Below are 21,295 nucleotides of genomic sequence, written 5' to 3'. Positions count from 1 at the left end.
GGCTTTATTCTTATCGACTTCTTTCTAAGTGGATCCCCAGACTTAATTGGAAGGGTTCTTCATAAGTCATCCTGATTGAATTAAGCTGATGTCAATTTTCACCCACAGGGCTTGCCTACTTTTTTAAAAGAAAGTCTTCTTCATCTGTTTCTAGCCAATCTGAGGAGAGATGTGGACTGGCCTTTCTATCATTTGCCTTTTGGCCTCTCTATTGTCTGTTTTTCCTTCAAATCAAAAGTAGGCAATGCCCTCTTCCCTTTTTAAGAAGAAAGAGAATCTCATGCTTTTCATAGCTTTCTGACTGCTGTTGTTTGAAATTTAAATATAGAGCTCCTAGCAATAGTATGAGCATAGCTTCATTTCATGCTGGCCTCTGGGAGATTCTTAGAACAGATTTCTAAAAAGCTTATATTCCTATCACATCATTAAATTTTGAATAACATTCTTAAACTGACAACTTAAGAAGATTTATAATGAGACATTTAAAGTGCTTTTATCATCTCTTTCATTGGAGGTATATCTTATACATGGAAACAAAACAAAACATTAAATGCTAAGATGTAATGAAAACCTATCACAGAAACATCACAGATCCTTTGAAACTTATGTATGTAAAGTAATTATTTTCAGATAAAATATCATTGAGCCCTTTGGGGAGAGACTCACACTGTATTCACTTTTCTCCCACTATGAATCCTGACAAGAGTGTCTCAGGAAATGGAAGTAAAATGGGAAAATGTGCATCAGTGAAAATAAAGACTTGGGTTTAATATCTGATAACTATGGGAGAAATGAGAGGCAGGAACAGGAGGAGAAAAAATGTGATGTGATGTGAAAAAAAAATGATGTGTGCATATCATCTAATTTTACATGGGAGGATATCAAAAGATTTTGTTTTATTTTTGAGGCTGGGAGATGAATGTTGATTCAACTATGTTTTGGGTATATTAAAAAATAACTGAAGACATAAATTTAAAACACTATATGTGCCTTCCAAATTATTGGAGGAAAATTTATGTAAAAAACAATGAAGGAAATCACAAGGAACAATAAACATTATGACAAGTATAAGACAAAACATATCATCATAAGAGTTAATTTTAAGGAGTTAAATTCCCACATTAAAAAGGTTACTTATAATGACCTATGTAAAGAATAAAGTCCAATTATAAAAGGCTGGAAAGAGCAAATACAGTCACAGAAAGAAAAGAGTTTGCATTTGTATTTTAGATAGAGAGGAATTCAAATCACAAAGCACTAAAAAGGACTCATAGGTCATTTTATATCCATAAAAGCAAAATTCACAAGAAGATGTGACATCCTGAAGCTATATGTCAAATAACAGCTTTAATGCAAGGAGAAATATCACAACAGTAATAGAAAGTAGAAACACTTATCTTTCATTTCTTTTTTTTAAGATTTATTTATTTTAGAGAGAGAGAGGTGGGGGGGAAAGGGAGAGAGAGAGAATCTGAAGCAGACTCCCTGCTGAGTGCAGAGCCCAAACGTGGGGCTCGATCCCATGACCCTGAGATCATGACCTGAGCTGAAACCAAGAGTCAGATGCCTAACTGACTGAGCCACCCAAGCACCCCTATCTTTCATTTCTTGATGGACAAGCAAGTGAAAAATCAGGGTATAGAAGATTTAAGTATCTTATGTAACAGGTTTGACTTAATAGTCATGTATAAAAATCATATGTATTTAAACAGAAAATGACTTATTTCCTTATGCTTAGAAAATTTAACAGAAATAGTTCATATGCTAGGCCACAAAGGAAATTTAATACATTCTACAAAATAGAAAATGTACAGAAAACACTCTTGGACTACACACAATAAAACTAGAAACTGGTCTCAAAAGATACAAATTAGTAATGATGAAAAGCATGTAGAAATTAAAATAAAACAAAACTATTTTACTGAATGACTCAAGTCAGAGAAACAAACCTTAAGTTATAAGATATTTGAAGAATAATAATGAAAGAGCGGCAGTGATCAGAGGTAAATTAAAATAATAGCATTAATTTCCCATTTTCAAACAGGAAGAAAGCAAATCAATAAACTAGATATTTGTTCCAGGAAGCTCAAAAGAGAAAAATGAGATATATTTAAGGAAGTCAGGAAAAATAAAACATTTTAAAAGTGTAAATTAGGAAAGTAAAAACAAAACTGATTAACATAGGAGCTAGGTCTAAAAAAATGTGTATATAATAACGGAATAACATGAGTAAATATTTGTTTTGTACTTATAGGTGTTGTTCTAAGCACTTTACATATATTAACTCCATATAATGACCCTATGCAGTAAGTATTAGTAGTATCCAGGTTTATAATGAGGAAACTGAGGCACAGAACAGTTAAGTAACTTACCCCAAACCAGAAATCTAGCAAGTGGCAAGGCTGGGATTTGACCCCAGACAGTCTGGCTCTAAAGACTGTGTCCTTGGGCGCCTGGGTGGCTCAGTTGGTTAAGCGACTGCCTTTGGCTCAGGTCATGATCCTGGAGTCCCTGGATCGAGCCCCGCGTCGGGCTCCCTGCTCAGCGGGGAGCCTGCTTCTCCCTCTGACCCTCCCCCCTCTCATGTGCTCTCTCTCTCTCTCATTCTCTCTGTCTCAAATAAATAAATAAAATCTTAAAAAAAAAAAAAGACTGTGTCCTTAATTTCCATAGTATACACACAATTATTAAGGAAAATGGTTACAAACAATAAATACCAGTTAAAACATTTTAAAAGTGAAAAAAATGCCTATGACATTATGCTAAAAACATGGGTGTTTTAAAAATGTTCTTTATAAGTAACTTATGGTGCAAGCCATCTAGAATGGTCAGATAATGTTCAAAAGAATAATTATTTCTTTGTTTCATCCAGGATAATGCCAATACACTGTCTTAAGGGTATTTAGTAGGTTAAGGGTGAAGTTGATAACGTTTAAACTCTTCAGCATGTTATTATTATATTTAGATATCTGTTGTTTTGAGTGATCAATATTCCTTCTCACTTTTTGGAAATGCTCCCTTCCTTTCTTCCAGGAAGTGCTTTTGTCCACTTCAACCATGTGGTTTGAATAAAAGTTGTCGTCCTTTTCAAATTTTGTTTCCCTTGTAAGAAGTGGGCACTGGAGTCTACTAGGACCCATCAGAGATCTTCTCTGGGAATTTTGAACCTAGAACCTGAGAGGGCAAGTCTCAAATTCTTGTTTGGTATGATGGAGAAGCTTGTTTTAGCAATACGTCTAAACTGAGAACAATTAAAATTTTGGCTAAAATAGAACACAGCTATTTGAAACAATGAGATACTACTATACAGCTTTGAACTGGTTAAAATCCAAAACACTGACACTAAATGCTAGTAAGGTTGTGGAGCAACAGGAACTCTCATTCATTGCTACTGGCATTGCAGAATAATACAAATACTTTGGAAGAACTTGGCAGTTTTTTTTACAAAACTGACTATACTCTTTTCATATGATCTAGCATTTCCTTTCCTTGATATTTACCCAAATGAGTTGAAAACATGTTTACATAAAACCCTGCACACACATGTTTAAAGTAGCCTTATTCATAATTGCTAAAACTTGAAAGCAATCAAGATGTCTTTCACTGGGTGAATGGATAAATAAATTGTGGTATATCCAAACAATGGAATACTATTCAGTGGTAAAAACCAATGTGCTATTAAGTCATGAAAAGACATGGAGGACAGTCAAATGCATATTGCTAAGTGAGAGGAGCCTATCTGAAAAGGCAACATAATGTATGATTTCAACTATGTGACATTCTGAAAAAGGCAAATTTATAATCAGTGGTTGCCAGGGGTTTGGAGGGAAGGGGGGAGGGATAAATAGGTAGAGCACAAGGGATTTTTAGGACTGTGAAACTCTTCTGTATGATACTGTAATGATGAATGTATTCTATACATGTAATGGTGGATACATTATACATTTGCCAAAACTCACAGAGTGTACAATACAAAGTAAACCCTAATGTAAATTATGGATTTTAGTCAATAATAATGTATCATCAGTGGCTCATCAATTGTAATAAGTATTTCACACTAATGTCAGATGTTAATAATAGGAGAAACTGTATGTGTATTTGCACAGGGTGGGTGGTGGCAGGGGTATATGGGAACTCTGCACTTTCCACTCAATTTTTCTGTAAACCTGAAACTGCTTTAAAAAATAAATTTCATCAATTAAAAATGTAACAAACAAAACAGCTGTTTGAAGGAGATGGACCAGTGAAGCAAGGACTTGGAGAGCTAAGGTTCCAGAGAGAAATTAATAATGGATTGGGGCAAACTCCAAATTCTCACTGCTTTTCCCCTTCACACTGCCAATTCTTAATGACATGCTTAGAAGCTTATCAGAAAGCAATGGCCTAGAGCTTTCATCAGTCTCTTGGAGGTGGGGAAACAAACTTTGGAGTTCTTTGCTACCAAGATATCCAGAACTGGAAGGGACAAGATCCTAGAGAAAAGGGAACAGCTAGGAAGAGAGCCCAAACTTTTCTACCATATTTTCCCTCCAGATGTTTTCTGATTTTTAATCTGTAGAAAATCTGAAAGAATCAACAAGCAAACTCCTGGAACTAATAAGCAGTTGTAGCTAAGTTACAGGATACAAGGTTAATATACAAAAGTCAATTGCTTTCCTATACACCAGCAATTAACAAGTAGAATTTGAAATTAAAAACACAATACCATTTATAGTATTACCAAAAAATGAAATTCTAAGGTATAAGCTAACAAAATACATCAAATATATGAGGAAAACAAAAATGTGATGAAAGAAATAAAAAAAAATCTAGATAAATGGAGAGATATTCCATGTTCATGGATAGGAAGATTCAATATTATAAATGTGTCAGTTTTTCCCAAGATGCCAGATTTTCTATTGATCTATAGGACCAATGCAATCTCAATAAAAATCCTAGCAAGTTATTTTATGGATATCAACAAACTAACGCTTAAGTTTGTATGGAGAGGCAAAAGATCCAGAATAGCCAAGGGTATTGAAAAAGAAGGACAAAGTTGGAAGATTGACACTATCTGACTTTAAGACTTACTATAAATCTTTAATAATCAAGATAGTGTGTTATTGGAGAAAGAATGGACAAATAGACAGATAGAACAAAATAGAGAGCCCAGAAATAAGGCTAAAAATATGCAGTCAACCAATCTTGGATAAAGAGCAAAGGCATTACAATGGACAAAAGACGGCCTTTTCAACAAATGGTGCTGGAACAACTGGATGTTCACATGCAAAATAATTAATCTAGGTGCAGACTTTACACACTTCACAAAGATAACATGGATCATGGACCTAAATGTAAAATGTAAAACTATAAAATCCCTGGAAGATAACATAGGAGAAAATCTAGATGACCTTGGTTTTGGTGGTGGTGTTTTAGATACAACACCAAAGGCATGAACCATGGAAGAAATAATTGATAAGCTGGACTTAATCAACATTAAAAAATTCTGCTCTGCAGCAAAAGGTACTGTCAAGAGGATGAAAAGATTAGCCACAGACTGGGAGAAAATATTTGCAAAACACATGTTTGATAAGGGACTCTTATCCAAAATACACAAGAATTCTTAAAGCTCAACAATAAGAAAACAACCTAATTAAAAAACGAGCCAAAGACCTTAATAGACACTTACCTAAGAGATATATAGATGGCAAATAAGCATATGAGATATTCCACATCATATGTCATCATGGAGATATAAATTAAACAATAATGTAGTGCTACTCCATACTTATTAAATGGCCAAATTCAAGAGTCTTGAAATCACCAAATGTTGGCAAGGATATGGAGTAATAAGAACTCTCATCTCTCCTGGGAATGCACAATGGTACAGACACTTTGGAATATAGTTTGGCAGTTTCCTAAAAAACTAAACATACTCTTATCATATGATCCAGGAATTGCACTCCTTTGTTTTTACCTAAAGAAGTAAAAAACTTATGTCCACACAAAAACCTGCACACAAATGTTTATAGTAGCCACATTCATAATTGTCAAAATGTGGAGGCGACCACAATGTCCTTTAGTAGGTAAGTGGATAAACTGTGTTTTACCCAGACAATGGAATCTTACTCAGTGCTAAAAAAAAATGATCTAGCAGGCCATGAAAAGACATGGAGGACACATAAATGCCTTTTACTATGTGAAAGAACCAATCTGAAAAGGCAACTTACTATATGATTCCAACTACGTGACATTCTGGAAAGGCAAACTATGGAGACAGTTAAAAGATCAGTAGTTGCGAAGAATTGGGGGAGAGGGAGGGATAAATAGATGGAGCACAGAGGATTTTTAGGGCAATGAGACTATTCTGTATGATAACCAGATGATGGATACATGTCATTACACATTTGTCCAAATCCACAGAATGTACAACACCAAGAATGGGCTCTAATGTAAACTATGAACTCTGGATGATAATGCTAAGTTTGGATTTAAGTCTACGATTTCATTATTTGTTTTCTGCTTGTTTCCTTTGTTTTTGTTGTTGTTCCTGTTTTTTCTTTCCTGCCTTTTTGAGTTATTTGATTTTTTTTTTTAGTATTCCATTTATATTTCTTTATTGTAGTTTTGATCTTTTCTCTGTATATTTTTGGTTATTCTGGGGATTAAAATAGACATAGCTAACTTTTCACTGTTTAGTGGGAATATACTTTACCACTTAGAATATAGAAACATTACCGCTGTAGTGGCCCATTTATCCTCTCCTCTTCATGTTGCAGTTATCCTATATATTACATCTACACACATGGAAAACCTCATAAAAATGCTCTAGTTTTGTTTTCAACTGTGAAACATATTTCCCAGAACTCAACAAAAGAATAATAGTCTATTATATTAAGCTCCTCTCAATATCGTTTTCCCATAAGGGGCTTTTCCACATCACTCCAGCCCCCTGTTTCTTCTTGCAGCCTCTCTCTTGATTCCACACACCAGGAAGCCTGGATTTCCCATTGCCACGAGACAGGCGCTTCTCTTGGACGTTTTACTAAACTATCAGGACCTCTGGCTTGGAGTTATTAAAGGTGTGACTTCTGCTTGTGAATCAATCATAAGCTGTGTCAAAGGGACTTTTTTTTTCCTTTGGAGACAACAATAATTGGATCAGACACAAGTGTTCACAAGTGACTCCATGTCCATGTGGGTGTCTACATTGTGTTGTCCTTAGATGATGCTTGCACATGAAGATCATCCTGGTCTTTGGAAAGGAGAGAGTGAGAAACTAATATTAAAGTAACTTCCTCTCATATATATGCATACGTCTATTAATAGTACCCTGGGCAGCTCTGATATGTTATAGACTTTACTGTCTCAGAAACATCTCTCTTTACACACACACACGCACACATGCACACACATGTCCATTTCATTACTGAACAATACAGATAATATGCCTGTTTTCTCCTGGTCTTTTAGGTGGTAGAGTGTATGCTCACCATGTGAGCACTAATTAAGGTGACCAAACAATTTATCATGGGAACCAGGATATTTTTGAAAGTGAAAGGGGATGCTATTACTAATGCCAAGACCACTCGACCTCATGATGTGCATCATAAACAGCACTGCAGCTGGGGATAAGTGACCAACAGTGATTTGAACCACAGCGAGGAGAAACCTGTGGCAATAGTCTTAATCTCAGAGGATTCTAAGAGTGTAAGAGCAATCCCCAGAGATGAAATAATTCAGCCACTCAGAACCTTGTCCCTGAGCTAAAAGAGGTTTCCTTGAGGGCGCCTGGGTGGCTCAGTTGGTTAAGCGACTGCCTTCGGCTCAGGTCATGGTCCCGGGAGTCCCTGGATCGAGTCCCGCATCGGGCTCCCTGCTCAGCAGGGAGTCTGCTTCTCCCTCTGACCCTCTGCCTCTCATGCTGTTTCTCTCTCTCTCTCTCAAATAAATAAATAAATAAAATCTTTAAAAAAAAAAAAAGAGGTTTCCTTGAGCACAGTCTCATCTTATTCACAACCACCCTGCAAGGGAGGTATTATTATTCCCACATCATAGATAAAGAAATGGAGACTTGGGGAGGGAATGCAAAATGTCCAAGACCTCCACAGTCAGAACTTCATAGAGCTGATACTAGGACTTCACCTTCCCTGATTCCAGACACCAACTTGGAAGCTATACAAAGTTGTGGACTGCATGCAAACATCAGTGGCCATGGATCAGGGCTCAAGGTCCAGCTCCTGGTGCTCTACCTGACCTGTGTGATTCCAGCGGCATTGTGAGAACAGTGTGCCCTGCTCTGAGCTGCTTTCCTGTTGTGATCACATTCCCACCTCACACTAATCCCATCACATTTTGCAAATGAGGGAAATAGTCTGAAAGAGCCTGGAAAAGTGCCCACTGCGTGGGAAATAATAAATATAGGTTTCCCTTCACTCCTTACAACAGGTCAGAGCACAGCACAGGTCCTGAACCATTTTGGGTTTCATAATATTGCTCTGGAAGATTTTAAAAAGTGATTCCTTCTCCTAATGAATATGTCTCTTTCTTCTGTTTTTCTAAAGACTCAAGGATTGCTTATTATATGGTTATTTATTATTATTATTATTATTATTATTATTATTATTATTATGGCCAGAATCCCTCCCACTTTCTTGAAACCATTTTGTCCCATGCCCTGGTTGTGGCCATGCATGAGAAACAGCAGGTGGTGCCAGATGACAGATGGTGTGGGAGCCCGTTCCCCGATGGGAGGGGGCGCGAGCGAAGGAGCAGGCAGGCAGCTGCCAGGAGCTCTTCCCCTCGCTCGCGCCTCGCTCTCAGAAACTCCCAATCCAGACACAGGCAAGGCGCTGTCCTTTCAGCACCACAAGCTCGGGCTGAGGAGGGAGGACTCCTGGCCGTCCTCCTCCTCTTCAAATTGGCTTGAATCTGCTCTGACCCCCCAAGAGTGCATCACAGTAAGTAGGCATTTGTTTTTGTTATAATCACTCCTCAATATCCTCCGACCCTTTACCATCCCTTTGATCTCCACAACAATCCTATTTTGTCTAATAATGTTCCATCAGCAGGATTGACAAGAGAAATCCAGTTGTCTGGACTTCTAGGGGTGGGGTGGGAGCATCGTTTGACTTCCAAGGGAGCTTGAGAGAAATAAATGTGATTTGTTTATTTAGTTGGCAATCTTGCAATACGGGGGTTGCTAACTTTCCATGGAAGCAAAAAAAAAAAAAAATGGCCCTTCGCTATTGAGGAAATGGAGGCATTCCATGGTTGAATAACAGGATCAGGTTCAAGCCAGCCTTTTTTTTGTTTTAGGAAATTGTATCTCTTGTACAATCTACATATCATGTGAAAGGGTATGGTACACATAGAGACACTGAATGTATTTATTGTGGTTTAAGGAGATTGCTGAAGAAAAACCAACATCATAAAATAGCAAGGTGGTAATGTGTGGTGGTAAGGTGAAATTTATCATACTGCAGGGTGACCCAGAATAATAGGATTTAATTTTGCGGTAAAAATAAGCTTTTCACTGAAATTATATGACTGTATTAGCTCTAGTATCTTGGATTTTTTTTAAAGCTTGTGTATTGTTTGTGTAAGTCTGGGATTTCCTTGAGTTTTCCTGAATTTGAGGGCTGTTGAACTCCATAGGCAGGTGGCATATTTTGATGATTAAAGAAGTTTTGCTGGATAATGAGAATCATGTCATGAAATCTAGCAGAAGATATATAGATGACTGATTTCTACACTGAAATCCGAGTGGACCCGTTGAGGACACTGCTGTTTTCTCTGTCGTCAGCCCTCTCTTACCCTGCTTCACCTCCCACTGTAACCAGAACCCCACTGCTTGCCTTAGGTCTGGGAAGAAAGGCATAAGGATGGTGAAGCTGAACAGTAACCCCAGTGAGAAGGGAACCAAGCCGCCTTCGGTTGAGGATGGCTTCCAGACCGTCCCTCTCATCACTCCCTTGGAGGTTAACCACTTACAGCTGCCTGCTCCGGAAAAGGTAAAGCAGTTGCTCTTCTCCCCATCAGTCCCTCATGCTCCCCCCATCTCAGGAAATAAAGCAGTAAAAATTCCACCTCTCCAAACCCTTTCATTCCCTCTGCCAAATATGTCCCCTTTCTTGTAAAATGTGGTCATTCCTTCCAGAGACATGAATGACATCTCTTGTGTTATTTCAGGTTTATGGTAAGTGTTTACTCATTTTTTGTTCACATATACATACATGGGCAAGAAAATCTTTCTTTTTTAAAGTTTTATCATAGCAGATGAATACTAATAAGCTTGTGGATGGTGATGGAGAAAATTGTCTTGATTATTGGGGGGAGGTGTTTCAAAAATTCACTGGTATAGATTTGAGGACAGAGATATTGGATGCAGTCCAATAAGCATTTAGTTTGCACCTGCTAAGGCCCTATCCCTGTGCTACAAGTTGGTTATGAAAAGACAAATTACAAAATCCCTATCTAGTGTAATGCTTAATGTAATGCATCAGGGTAAATGTTATACCTGAGAATTTCACAGGTTATGAAAGCACAGGGGTGGAAACAATTAAATTCTCTTGGGGTGGGAAGGGACTGGAAGAACAGATTAGGGTAAACTGCAGAGGAGAACATGTGAATTTGGCTTGCAAAGGTGAGTGAAAACCTTCCAGATAGACCATAGGAGGAAAAGACATTTAAGACATATGCAAAGCATGGAGAGCTTTTGAGAAATAGCATGACTAGAGTAGAGTGTCTTTGGGGAGGCGTGGCTGGAAATGAATGACTGGCTGATGGCACATCTCCTGACATGGGAGTAGTCCATGAAGAATGGAGGTGGGCATTTACGCAAAGGTGGGCAATGATACAAAAGTTACCCAATGGGCAGAGCTGGGAGAAACATTATTGTTTAAGATCCAGTTGAGAGAACTTGGGGTTTTAGAATATGAGCTTTTGCACACTGTAAGAGATAGATTTGGAGGTAAATGATGGAGTTCCCTGGCTGAAGAGCAAACAATGGATCATTCCATCTGTTTGATTTTCTCATTGGCATCTCCAGGAGGGCATTGTGTGTCTTAACCAATTGGCTCTAGCCAATGAACAGAAGAGGAGCCAAAGCTAGATAAAGGGCCTGGCTGATTGGCTGGGGGTTGAGTCATCTGTTTTGAAAGTGCAGAGGTTGTCAATATGAGAATGTGCATGGGGGTGGCAGAAATAAAGAATCCTTGAGCCATCCTGTGAGACTGATAAGGCTTTTAAAAATAAAATGTGAACAGGCACTTAACACTAAAGAAATGTAAAAGAACAGTATTAATTAGGTATCTGCTACATGGATAACAGAGGCTCTCAGTTTTTGGCTGCATATTAGAATCACCTAGGGGAGCCTTTGAAAATCCTGATATCAAGGCTACACCCCAGAACAATTATGTCAGAACCTCTGGGGGCGAGACCCAGGCATCAGTATTAATTAAATCTCCCCAGGTGACTCATGCATGCAGCCAAAGTTGAGAACCGCTGCGTTAGATGCACATTTCCCCATGGGAGTCAGGGATTATGCACTCAAATTTATAGGTGAAAAGGTGAAGGATCAGAGACATTTGGTTAGTTATCCAAGCTTAGAGAAGGAGTACATGGCAATGCTGGAATTTGAACCCAGATATAATGGAAATTGGAGAGGAGCAAGGGGATATTTTCTTGAGGTTTTGTGAGGTTTCAGGAACATTGTTTACCCTTCTGCCAACAGCTACAACTGGGAAGATCTGCATGTCCCTAAAAGGTGCACAAGGAAAAGGGATTGTGGTGAGATCATCCCTCCCCCCATCCCTAGACACATCGCAAGTCATCCAGACATACCGTGGCCTCTGTTTCCCCTTACTCTCCCCATCCCACCCTTTTGCCTTCAAGGGCTTCCTTCTCTTCTTTAGAAAGGAAAAGGCACAATAACCATTGAGTGCCCAGGCCAGATGAACCAAAAGACTGTCCCAAAGCCTGAAGGACAAATACACTGGCGACCTGCACGCATGGAAAGGGAAAGCAATGCATCCTGAAAGATGCAAATCCCTACTGGGACACATCCTCACAGGGGCACATTACAGGCTCTTTCTGATGTTCATGACCAAGTCTTCCTACCAGGCACCACCATTTCCTCCTTTGTGAAGGGGGGAGGATCACCCTTACTCACAATGGTCAGAACAAAGTTAGATACAGCCTCATATGTAAAGTTCCTGGCACAAAAGTAACTATAAAAGAATAATAATGATCATTTTCAAGTGCTTCCTAAATACTAGATTCTGTTCTAAATCATATGTACATGCAGTGCATGTGCACGCACACACACACACACACACACACAAACACACTTTTCTTTTACCTGTGAATAGTTAATAGGACCCAATAAAGGAATTGCTATTTTAATCCAATTTTTGATGATGACAAAACTCAGGCACGGAATGATAAAGTAACTTCCCAAAGCACATAGTTAGCAAGCATCCTGGCGATGTCTAGAGAACCCAGAACCTAGGCAGTGTTGTTCCAGAAACTTCACTTCAGCGGGAACAAGGAGCCAGCTGGCCTGGGAGTCCACAGACTTGGGCTTTAGCTCAAACTCAGTTGCAACCCACAGTGTGATTTGTGTAACTTGTTTCTCCTCACTCAGGCCTCTGTCTACTCTTCTCTGAGTCGGAAACTCTAGTAGTGGTTTTCTGTGCTAGAATTTTGATATTATAATATTTACAAGAGTAAACAAGTTTTCCCGACATCAGAACAGATGTGTTAGACGTGAATTCCACTTGAGAAGCCAAATGGGTCCTCCAAATGCTTATTTAGCAGCACAGACTCTGAAGCTACCTCTCTAGGAGGGTTCACATCTCTGCCCTATCTTTTACTGTTTTATTTACCTTGGCTAATGACTTGAAACAAATTTCCTAGACTGCCTCAGCTTCCTCATTGTAAAGTGGGGATAATGATATTGGGACTCAGGGCACAGGACTGTAGGGAAGGTGAGGTGAGTCCTGACACAGGTATCAGCTCTTTGGTTAGGTTCCAGTCAGATGGTGAGTGTTTGAAGCCAAAATATTCATCACAAAGAAGTATATTTGACATCAATGTTAAATCATATCTTTTTTGAAAATGTAAAATACAGAGTGTGCTTGGTGTGTGATATGATAATCATCTTTAGATTTGTTCACTAAATGCACTATAGTATGGAGTCTATGAGTTTCAGGGGGAAAAGCTTTCAGAGGCCAAATGGAGAAATGAGCAGGTCTGAAGCACTTGTACTGGGCTGGGAATGGGCCACAAAGGCATTCATATCTGTTGTTTCAGTTAATCTTCCCAATGGCCCTGTGAGGGGGATTTTAGTGCACCCATTTCACTGATGGGGAAATTAAAGCTCACATCAATAGAGTGGCTTGCCCAAGCCTCACAGATGGAGTGGGAGAGCTGGGGTTGGAATCCCAGTGCACCTGAAACCCCAATATTTCCCTCTGCACTGTGCTGTCCTCAATAACAAGAAGTCTCCCACTTCCAAGAGTGCTTCCTCAAACTCAACATCCCTCATCCATGGCCATGCTGGGTTCCCTGGACCAGCTGATGGGGGCTGGGTGTGATCCTCCAGAGAGAACATCCCAGCCCCAAATGCTTCTTCCCTGCCCAGTACTGGAGGGATTCATGCCTGCCTTAGGAGAGGAGATGGGCTAGCTTCCCATCTTGTCTAGCACTCTAATCGAATCCTCCACACTGCACCTGAGGGAGCCTCCCAGAGTTGGGACCAGGTGCTTCTCCCATGGAAACCCTTTTCAATCGTATTTACAGGCTACAGTCTCAAATCTTTACCTTGGCAAATCCTTATCTGCCCCACTGGCTTCCATTCCCACCATTCCCACTTTGTACCTTGAACACCAACATGTCAGACATATCAAGAGCAGTGGAGGGTGATTTTTCCCCCCAAGGGGACATTTGACAATGTCTGGAGACATTTTTGGTAGTGAAAACTGTAGCAGGGGGGAACACTATTGACATCTAGTGAGTAGAGGCCAGGAATGCTGCTAAGTATCCTACAGTGCATAGAACGTACCCCTCCTCCAAAACTGAAAGAATTATCCTGCCCCAAATGTCAACAGTGCCAAGGTTAAGAAACCCTGCCTTAGAGTTTTCCACAGTTTCCAGGGTGGTTCATGCTCCCTCCTCCTTGCACATGCCATTCCTTGTGCCCGGAATGTCCTTGTCACCCCTTGCCTGTCTGTTAAGCCAGTACTCATCTTCCTAAGCCCAGCTCAGATGGCAGCTCCCCTGGGCTTCTTCCCTAGCCACCCATCATTATAGCTATGATTTTATTTATCACCGTGGAAGGTATCTACTCACTCACTCACCCAACACATCTTTTTGGGCACTTCTATGTGCCAGGCACTGTGCCAGGCTATGCATATCCAGCCATAAGAAGCCAGGCCTAGCCACTGCTTTCATGGAGCTTCCAGTCCAGTGGGGAAGAGAGACTTCAAACAAGCCATCATACAAACAGATGCACAGAGACACAAGCTGAAAATGGGCTATTAAGGAAACAATACAGAGCTGTGGCGTGAGAGATGATAAGACTTGAGAGACCTAACTGTGATAGAGGTTGATCGAGGAGATCCTCCTGAGGAAGGAGCCCCACCTGAGACCTGGAGGTTGGGTGGTCAAGGGAGTAGGGGCAGCGGGTCTAATATGTGGACAGGTATTGAGGGAGTTGGAGGGATAGGCAGGAAAGTAGGTGGGCTGGACACACTGATGAGGGGGAGAGATTTGGGAGATGAGGGGAGGTGGGCATGAGTTCATGGGGGTCTCAGTGTATTTTTTTGGAGGGGTTTAAAGCAGGAGAGTATTGGGATCAGATTTCTATTTAAGGAAGATTCCTCTGGCTGCTGTGGGCCACCCTAGGGATGAGGGACTCATGATGGGTCTCCTCTTCCTCATTCCTTCCAACTTATCCCCCTCGCAGCACCAGAGTAGTTTCTCCAAGACAGAGGTGACTGGTTCCCTGCAGCATGCCCACCATGAATGGTAGAAGTAGAGAAAAGAGTGCAAGGCAGGAGGTCAGCTAGAAGGCCACTGCTGTGTTCTTGAAGGAGGTGGGGGGTGGCACTAGGGCAGTGGCAGTGAGAATGGGGAGGTGGGTGGATTTAGGCTGACTTTGTGTCTGGTTGGCACTGAGGAGATTTGCCCACTAGGCCCAAGGGCCCTGGCTTGGCCTCATCATGAATCCTGGCATGCAATGGGCAGTGGCAAGTACTGGCTGAGCGAGGACCCCTGTCCCTTCCATAGCCTAGAGCTGGGCTTAGTTTCTCCACTTGACAGATGTGGGAATAGACTTGAATGTAAGCAGTTGGGTGACTTTTTCAGCCCATGAGTGCAAGCTCTTGAGAAGCTGAAACATCAATCTGCAGATAGCAAATTCTGGGACATGCCCGTGGGGCCTCGTTGCCTTTGGTGTGTCTAAGTGAGCACAGTTAATCTGGATATGCCCCACAACCCATCTGTGAGGTTGCAACCATTATTGCCGTTTAACAGATGCAGAAACAGACTCAGAGAGGTGAAATGCTATCCTAGGATACCCAAAAGAAAACAGTGCAGCCAAGATCAGCACATAGGTGTGCTGGGAGATGCCAACTAATGGGTGGCAGGTCTGCAGAAAGTAAGCCACAAACGGGCACAGCCCCACCTTGGCAAATCCCCAGATGAATCATGTATTTGGCAAGCCAGCAACCAAGCTCTGGGAAAATGTTTCTTTCCTTTCTACTGATTCCTAAATCTTCACATGTCCTGGATGAGGTTGGCTTACTTGCTTGTGGGAGGAAAAGAATGCAGATATTTGGAGATCCAGTATTGAGGTTTGATACACTTGGTATTTTGTATGGTAAACCACATGTGCTTTGCCATCCTAGAGGTCAGGGTTCAGATCTCAGCTAAGCTATTTCCTTACTGTGTGGCTTAGGCAAGTCGCTTAGCCTCTCTGGACTTTTTTTTTCCAACTGCAAAATGAGCATAATATCTACCTACCAGGGTTATTGTGAGGAAAAAGCATGAAAATTGTCTAATGGCACACAAATGGTGCTTTATTGATATAGTTTCCTATCTTTCACTGGACATCCAGAATATGTGTCCTGAAATTCACATTTTTGAAAGATGACTGTAAAAATGAAACATGATATGAACGGGGTTTCCAAGGTGAAGGTACAGGGGATCCGACAGGGTGGACCTGGACGGATGTGGCCAAAGGAGATGCTTCTCCTGTCACTGAGTCCCGCAAGCCTTCTTGGCTTCTCTCGTGGCTTTAAAAAGAGGGTTCTTTTTCTCCCTGAAGCACAGGATCAGAGAACCGCCAGCCATTCCCTAGGGAGCAGCAGAAATGCACATCTCTGCACATTTGAGGTTCACAGAGCCCCTTCGTTCTGCTCTTCAGACACTCTCAAGACACAGATTATAAATCACCATGAATCCGGGCAAAGGCTCTGACCAGGCAATTCCAGTAAATAGATATAAAAATGACCACTCAGCATATTTAAAATTTTTATAATTTTCAAAATATAATTTTAAACAAAATATAACTTTTTACCTATTAGAATGGCAAAAACAAAACAACCCCCCCCCCCGACCCTACAACATTTGATAAAGCCCAGTGTTGCTAGTACTGAGGCAAAGCAGATCTCCATACAGTCTGGTCGGTTATATAATTTGGTGCAATGTTTTGCAGAGGGTGTTTTGACATTGTTTATAAAATTTAAACTATGCGTACCTTCTCTTGGTATGCTTCCTACTGGTAGGAAGTTACCTTATGGGTATACTCTTTCAAGTATGCAAAGGCTTATGCATAAAGAAAACCTGTGAACAACTGGAATGTTCCATGCGACTGGGCTGGTTAGATGAACCCTAGCGCGTGGATGTGGAATACTGAGTGGTTGCTAGGAGAATGAAGCATTCTTGCTTGTGCTAATGTGAGAGGAACCACAGACACCCGCTCAGTTAGAATAGCTTTAAAGAGCATGGCACGGAGTCATCTCATTTGTGGAAACACATCTGTGTGTATGTTTTGTTCTTATCATTCATAAAACAATTCTGGACAGATGCACAAGAAACCATTAAATGTTCAGGGAGTAGGGATAGGGGTTGGAGGGTGGACTGTTTAAAGACTTTCATTCCATATTTTTCAAGCTTTATTTTTATCATGAGCATGTATCAAATTTTCTACTTTTAAAAAAATCACCCCCATTCTCACAGATGGTGAGACAGTCTTGGAGCACGGAAGTGACTTGCTCACACTCACACACGGAGCAAGCCGGCATCCCTGCATGTAGAGGAAGGCATTATAGCAGTGCACTTTGAATTTGAACCCTCACTCTTGCACCTACTTGCTGTGTGACCCTGGGCAGGTTTATTAACCACTCTGTCCCTCTGTTTCCTCGCTGGTAAAATGAGGACAATAATCTCTTCCTCTAACAACTGTTTCAGGGGTGAAATGAGAAAATGCATGTCGAGTGTTCACCCCAGTGTCCAGCACAGAGTAGATGCTAGTGCGAGGCTGTTGTTATTGTTGTTGCTTATTACCATTCTCATCTGTTTGTGGGCAGCACAGGGCTGGCCCCAGGCCTCAAGGAGTGCTGAGCAGTGAAGTGGGCTGGGCCTCTGGACCGCAGAAGACAAGCCCAGGGGCAGATCTGAGGATCTCTACTATAAAGATTCCAGCCCAGGAGGCTAGTTTCCACTCAGAACAGAAGTTGGAGCCCTCCCCACACCCCAAACCCCAGAGAGGACTATATGGAGAGTCCCTCATGTCCCCGCATGCTACGTACTGCCGGGGGGTTGGACAGTCATAGGCTTAGTGGGCTGGCCGGTGCATTTGAGGCCATATGGGCCCACCTTCCATTCTGCCTCGGAAAAAGTAAAAGCCCAGCAAGGAAAAGAGACCTGATCCCATGGAAAGGGCCCTAGACTGGGAATGAGCAGGCCCTTACTAGAGTCCCGCTTCTGACCCAGTCTTGCTGTGTGACCTGTAGCAAATACCTTCCCCTCCCTGGGCTCCCATCTCCCCATCTGTGAGTTGATAGGGTTGGACAACACTACCGTTAATGTCCTCTGAGCACTGACATTTTACCCTGTGTTCTGGGCCCTTACCAAGCTTTGAGGGCCCAGAGAAAGAGAAGAGACTCAAACCCAGAAAGATGGAGTATGGGTTGAGGTGAGCAAGGGAAATGGGAGAAAGTTCCCAACTAAGTATTCAGGCCCCATCTGGTCAATTTCACCTTGTCTCTTTACAGATGGGATTCACTCATTCAAAAGTATGTATGGATTCCCCTCGTGTGTACCAGGTGCCACAAGATCAGAGTTAGAATTCTTGAATGGTGACCTTCCTAGTGGGTGGCACTTGGATCTGAGCCAAAAGCTTAGATTCAAGCTTTGGTTCTGCTTCTTAGTGGCCTTGTGAGGTTATGAGGTCATTTCTGCTCTCCAAGACTCAGGTTCCTCATCTGTACAATGGGGATAATCATTCTTACTTCAGAGTGATTGAGAGGGTTTCGTATGATATAAGATGTACAGCTTTTGGCACAGTGGTAGTGGGTACCCATTTTATTTTATTTAAAATTTTTTAAAGATTTTATTTATTTTGGGGAGGCAGAGAGAGAGAGAGAGGAGGGGCAGAGGGAGAGAATCTCAAGCAGACTCCCTGCTGAGCACAGAGCCCAATTCAGGGTTGGATCCCAGGACCTTCAGATCATGACCTGAGCAGAAATCAAGAGTCAGATGCTTACTCAACTGAGCCACCCAAGCGCTCCTGGGTACCCATTTTAAAACAATGATAGGAAAGAGCAAGGTAATCTTGAGTTTGAACCACCAGTTCAACTACTTACCAGTCATTTGATCATAGGCAAGTGACGAATTCTCTGAGGCTGAATTGTCTCATTTGAAAAATGGGAATAATAATGATTTTAAAGGAGATACATGAAGATTGGAGAGAAGGTTGTGAGGAAAGTTATGAGAATTAACAGAGTACACATCAGTAGACCCCCTAGAACAGTGCCTGGCACATAGTAGGTGCTCGGCAGATTCCCTGTCCTGCTCTGAACTTCTCTCTTAGCAGCAGGGATGAGCAGCAGGGTACAACTTAGATCTATTTTTGGCCTGTGCAAGTGCAGCTCATAAAAATACAATCTTGGTCATTGTCAGCACTTCTGCACTTTTATTTATTGTTCTTGCCAATCCTGGGGCCTCTCCATGTGGGAACCTCTTCATTATTGATAATCCCGGGAAGTAGTATTTTAAATTTTTATGATCTGTACTTTGCGCCATCTGAACCACCATGTATTATCTGGCCTTGCCAGTGAAGGGAGAATATATCCAGACTAGGGGTCCTTTTGGGATGAATAATTTATCCCATTTTCACAATGCCAATTATGTTAAATTATGTTCTTCATATCAGCCACTGACAGGACAATGGGGACTGATGTATAAATATGAAAACAAATTATATCTTTGCCCAAATCCACAATGGTATTTGAAAATCTGGAGGTTCATTTTCCCAAATATTTGTAAGACCCCACTTTAAATGATAAAAAGCATAGAAAGGATTTTTCCTCTTCTCTCTCCACTTCCCTCCCCCCCTTTCTGTTATTAGTCAAGAGCTCAGGGCTCCATTTTCCCCACTTTTTTTTTTCAACTGCAGAAAATAGAGCCTTTCTTTGCAAATATATTTTCTCTTCTCTCTTTCTTTGCTTATGTAAGCTGATTCCTCCAAGGTACAATTAATGATTTGCTAACAGTTCTTATGCTTTCCCCTTCATAGTACTAAAAAAAAAAAAAAAAAAGCGACTGTTGCTGTATCTTCTTTTATAGAAGGGAAATGTTTCTGGCTCCCCTCCATGGGAACAGAACACCAAATTTCATGACACGCCCAATAGCTGGTTGATTCCAGTAACTCTGTAGGGTTGTATTTCTCCTGTTCTCTGCATCTTTCCAGTGTATCTCACTGTGGCCAGAGGCTTCTCCATTACCTGTAATATACATCTGGAAAGCTACTCTCTGGTTTATAATCCTTCCTTGGATTTTCACTGCTTTCAAGTTAATCTTCAAGATGCTTGGTGTGGCATTCAGAGCCTCTGTTTACCCCTCACTTTCACCTACCCTATGCTCTGGCCACTCAAAGCCATTTCCTGTGGCTCCTCCATGTGCCAGCCTCCTGAGTGTCTCCTGAATGTATGCTGGTATATGCTGTTCCCTCGCTCTAGAAAACCCTTTTCCCTAAGTTTGGGGAGGCAAGAATGGAAACAAGAAGCTGGCCAGAGAAACCATTCATGGAGAGATGACAATGCTCTGGACTAGGGTGAAGGCAGTGTGACTGGACAGATGGGTTAATTTGAGAGAAGTTTTTGAGAAGTAGGAGCTGGTGCTGAAATGGATTTGGAGAGTTCAGGGAAGGGAGGAGTCATGGGAGAATTCCTGTATTTGACATAAGCACTGGCATGGATATTGCTGCTATTTGGGGGGGATGGCTTGGGGAAGAAATGTTAAGGGGCAGGTGGATCTGGGAACCCAAGAGCTTTGCTGTGGACATGGTATATTTAGGCAGATTGGTCCAAGGGCAAATGTCCAGTAGGAGAATCTGAATGCTGGATGAGGTCTGAATTTAGTTATAAGGATAAAGATGGACTTGGAAGTTATAGGAGTGCGAACACTCAGAGGAAGTGTGTAGGAGGGAAGCGTGCCCATGACTTCACCCTGAGAAATTCTATCATTGAGAGGTTAAGCAGAAGGGAGGATCTTGAAAGGGAAACTGAGGAGAGCTGGTCAGTGAACAGGAAGAGAACCAAGAGAAATATGGCCATGGACCCAAGGGAGAAGGGCATTTCAAGGGGTAGGGAGCAAACAAGCCTACCAGTGAGAGGTCAGAGAAGAGGCCAGGACTGTCTGTTCTTGTTCTAGGCAAATGGGCAAAGACCTGCTTTTGATGTGGAGATGGGGTTCTAATGAGCTAACATTTCCTTAGGGGCGATGGTAAAATATTAAGCAACCTGGATTGCTTTTGGGGAAAATGTGGCTTAGCTAAAGAGAGGAGAAGACTGAGGACCAGCCTGGGTCAGGTACCCACCTGACCTGTGGCCTGTGTTTGATCTTGGTAGTTTGAGAAATGGGGCTCCAAAACCAAAAAGACCCCTTTCATTAGAAAGTCACTCAGGGCATAAGCAGCCTGTCATAGGGGTTTAGGGCAAAGCAGGACATGGATTTGAAGGAGGGCTATGACCTCAACTCTGCCTAAACTCAGCACCCCCACCATTACTGCAAATGGTAAACGGGAGAC

At 41.5% G+C, this 21,295-nt stretch overlaps 1 protein-coding gene across 3 annotated transcripts in view; it reads left to right on the top strand.

The window, feature by feature from the left end:
* Positions 1-21,295, top strand: part of NSG2 (neuronal vesicle trafficking associated 2) — a 117,050-nt gene that overhangs the window by 53,533 nt on the left and 42,222 nt on the right. For all 3 annotated transcript variants that reach the window (XM_064596555.1, XM_064596553.1, XM_064596554.1), the window contains one exon: positions 9,842-9,992. In XM_064596555.1, coding sequence (XP_064452625.1) covers positions 9,864-9,992 — 129 coding nt within the window. In that variant the 5' untranslated portion in view covers positions 9,842-9,863. The remainder of the gene's footprint in view (positions 1-9,841; positions 9,993-21,295) is intronic.

Source organism: Mirounga angustirostris, unplaced genomic scaffold, assembly GCF_029215605.1.
Source record: "Mirounga angustirostris isolate CCGP_5_RB_7025 unplaced genomic scaffold, mMirAng1.0.hap1 SCAF_7, whole genome shotgun sequence".
Taxonomy (NCBI): domain Eukaryota; kingdom Metazoa; phylum Chordata; class Mammalia; order Carnivora; family Phocidae; genus Mirounga; species Mirounga angustirostris.
Note: the sequence above shows the minus strand (reverse complement) of the source record. Positions and strands in the feature narration are given on the sequence as shown.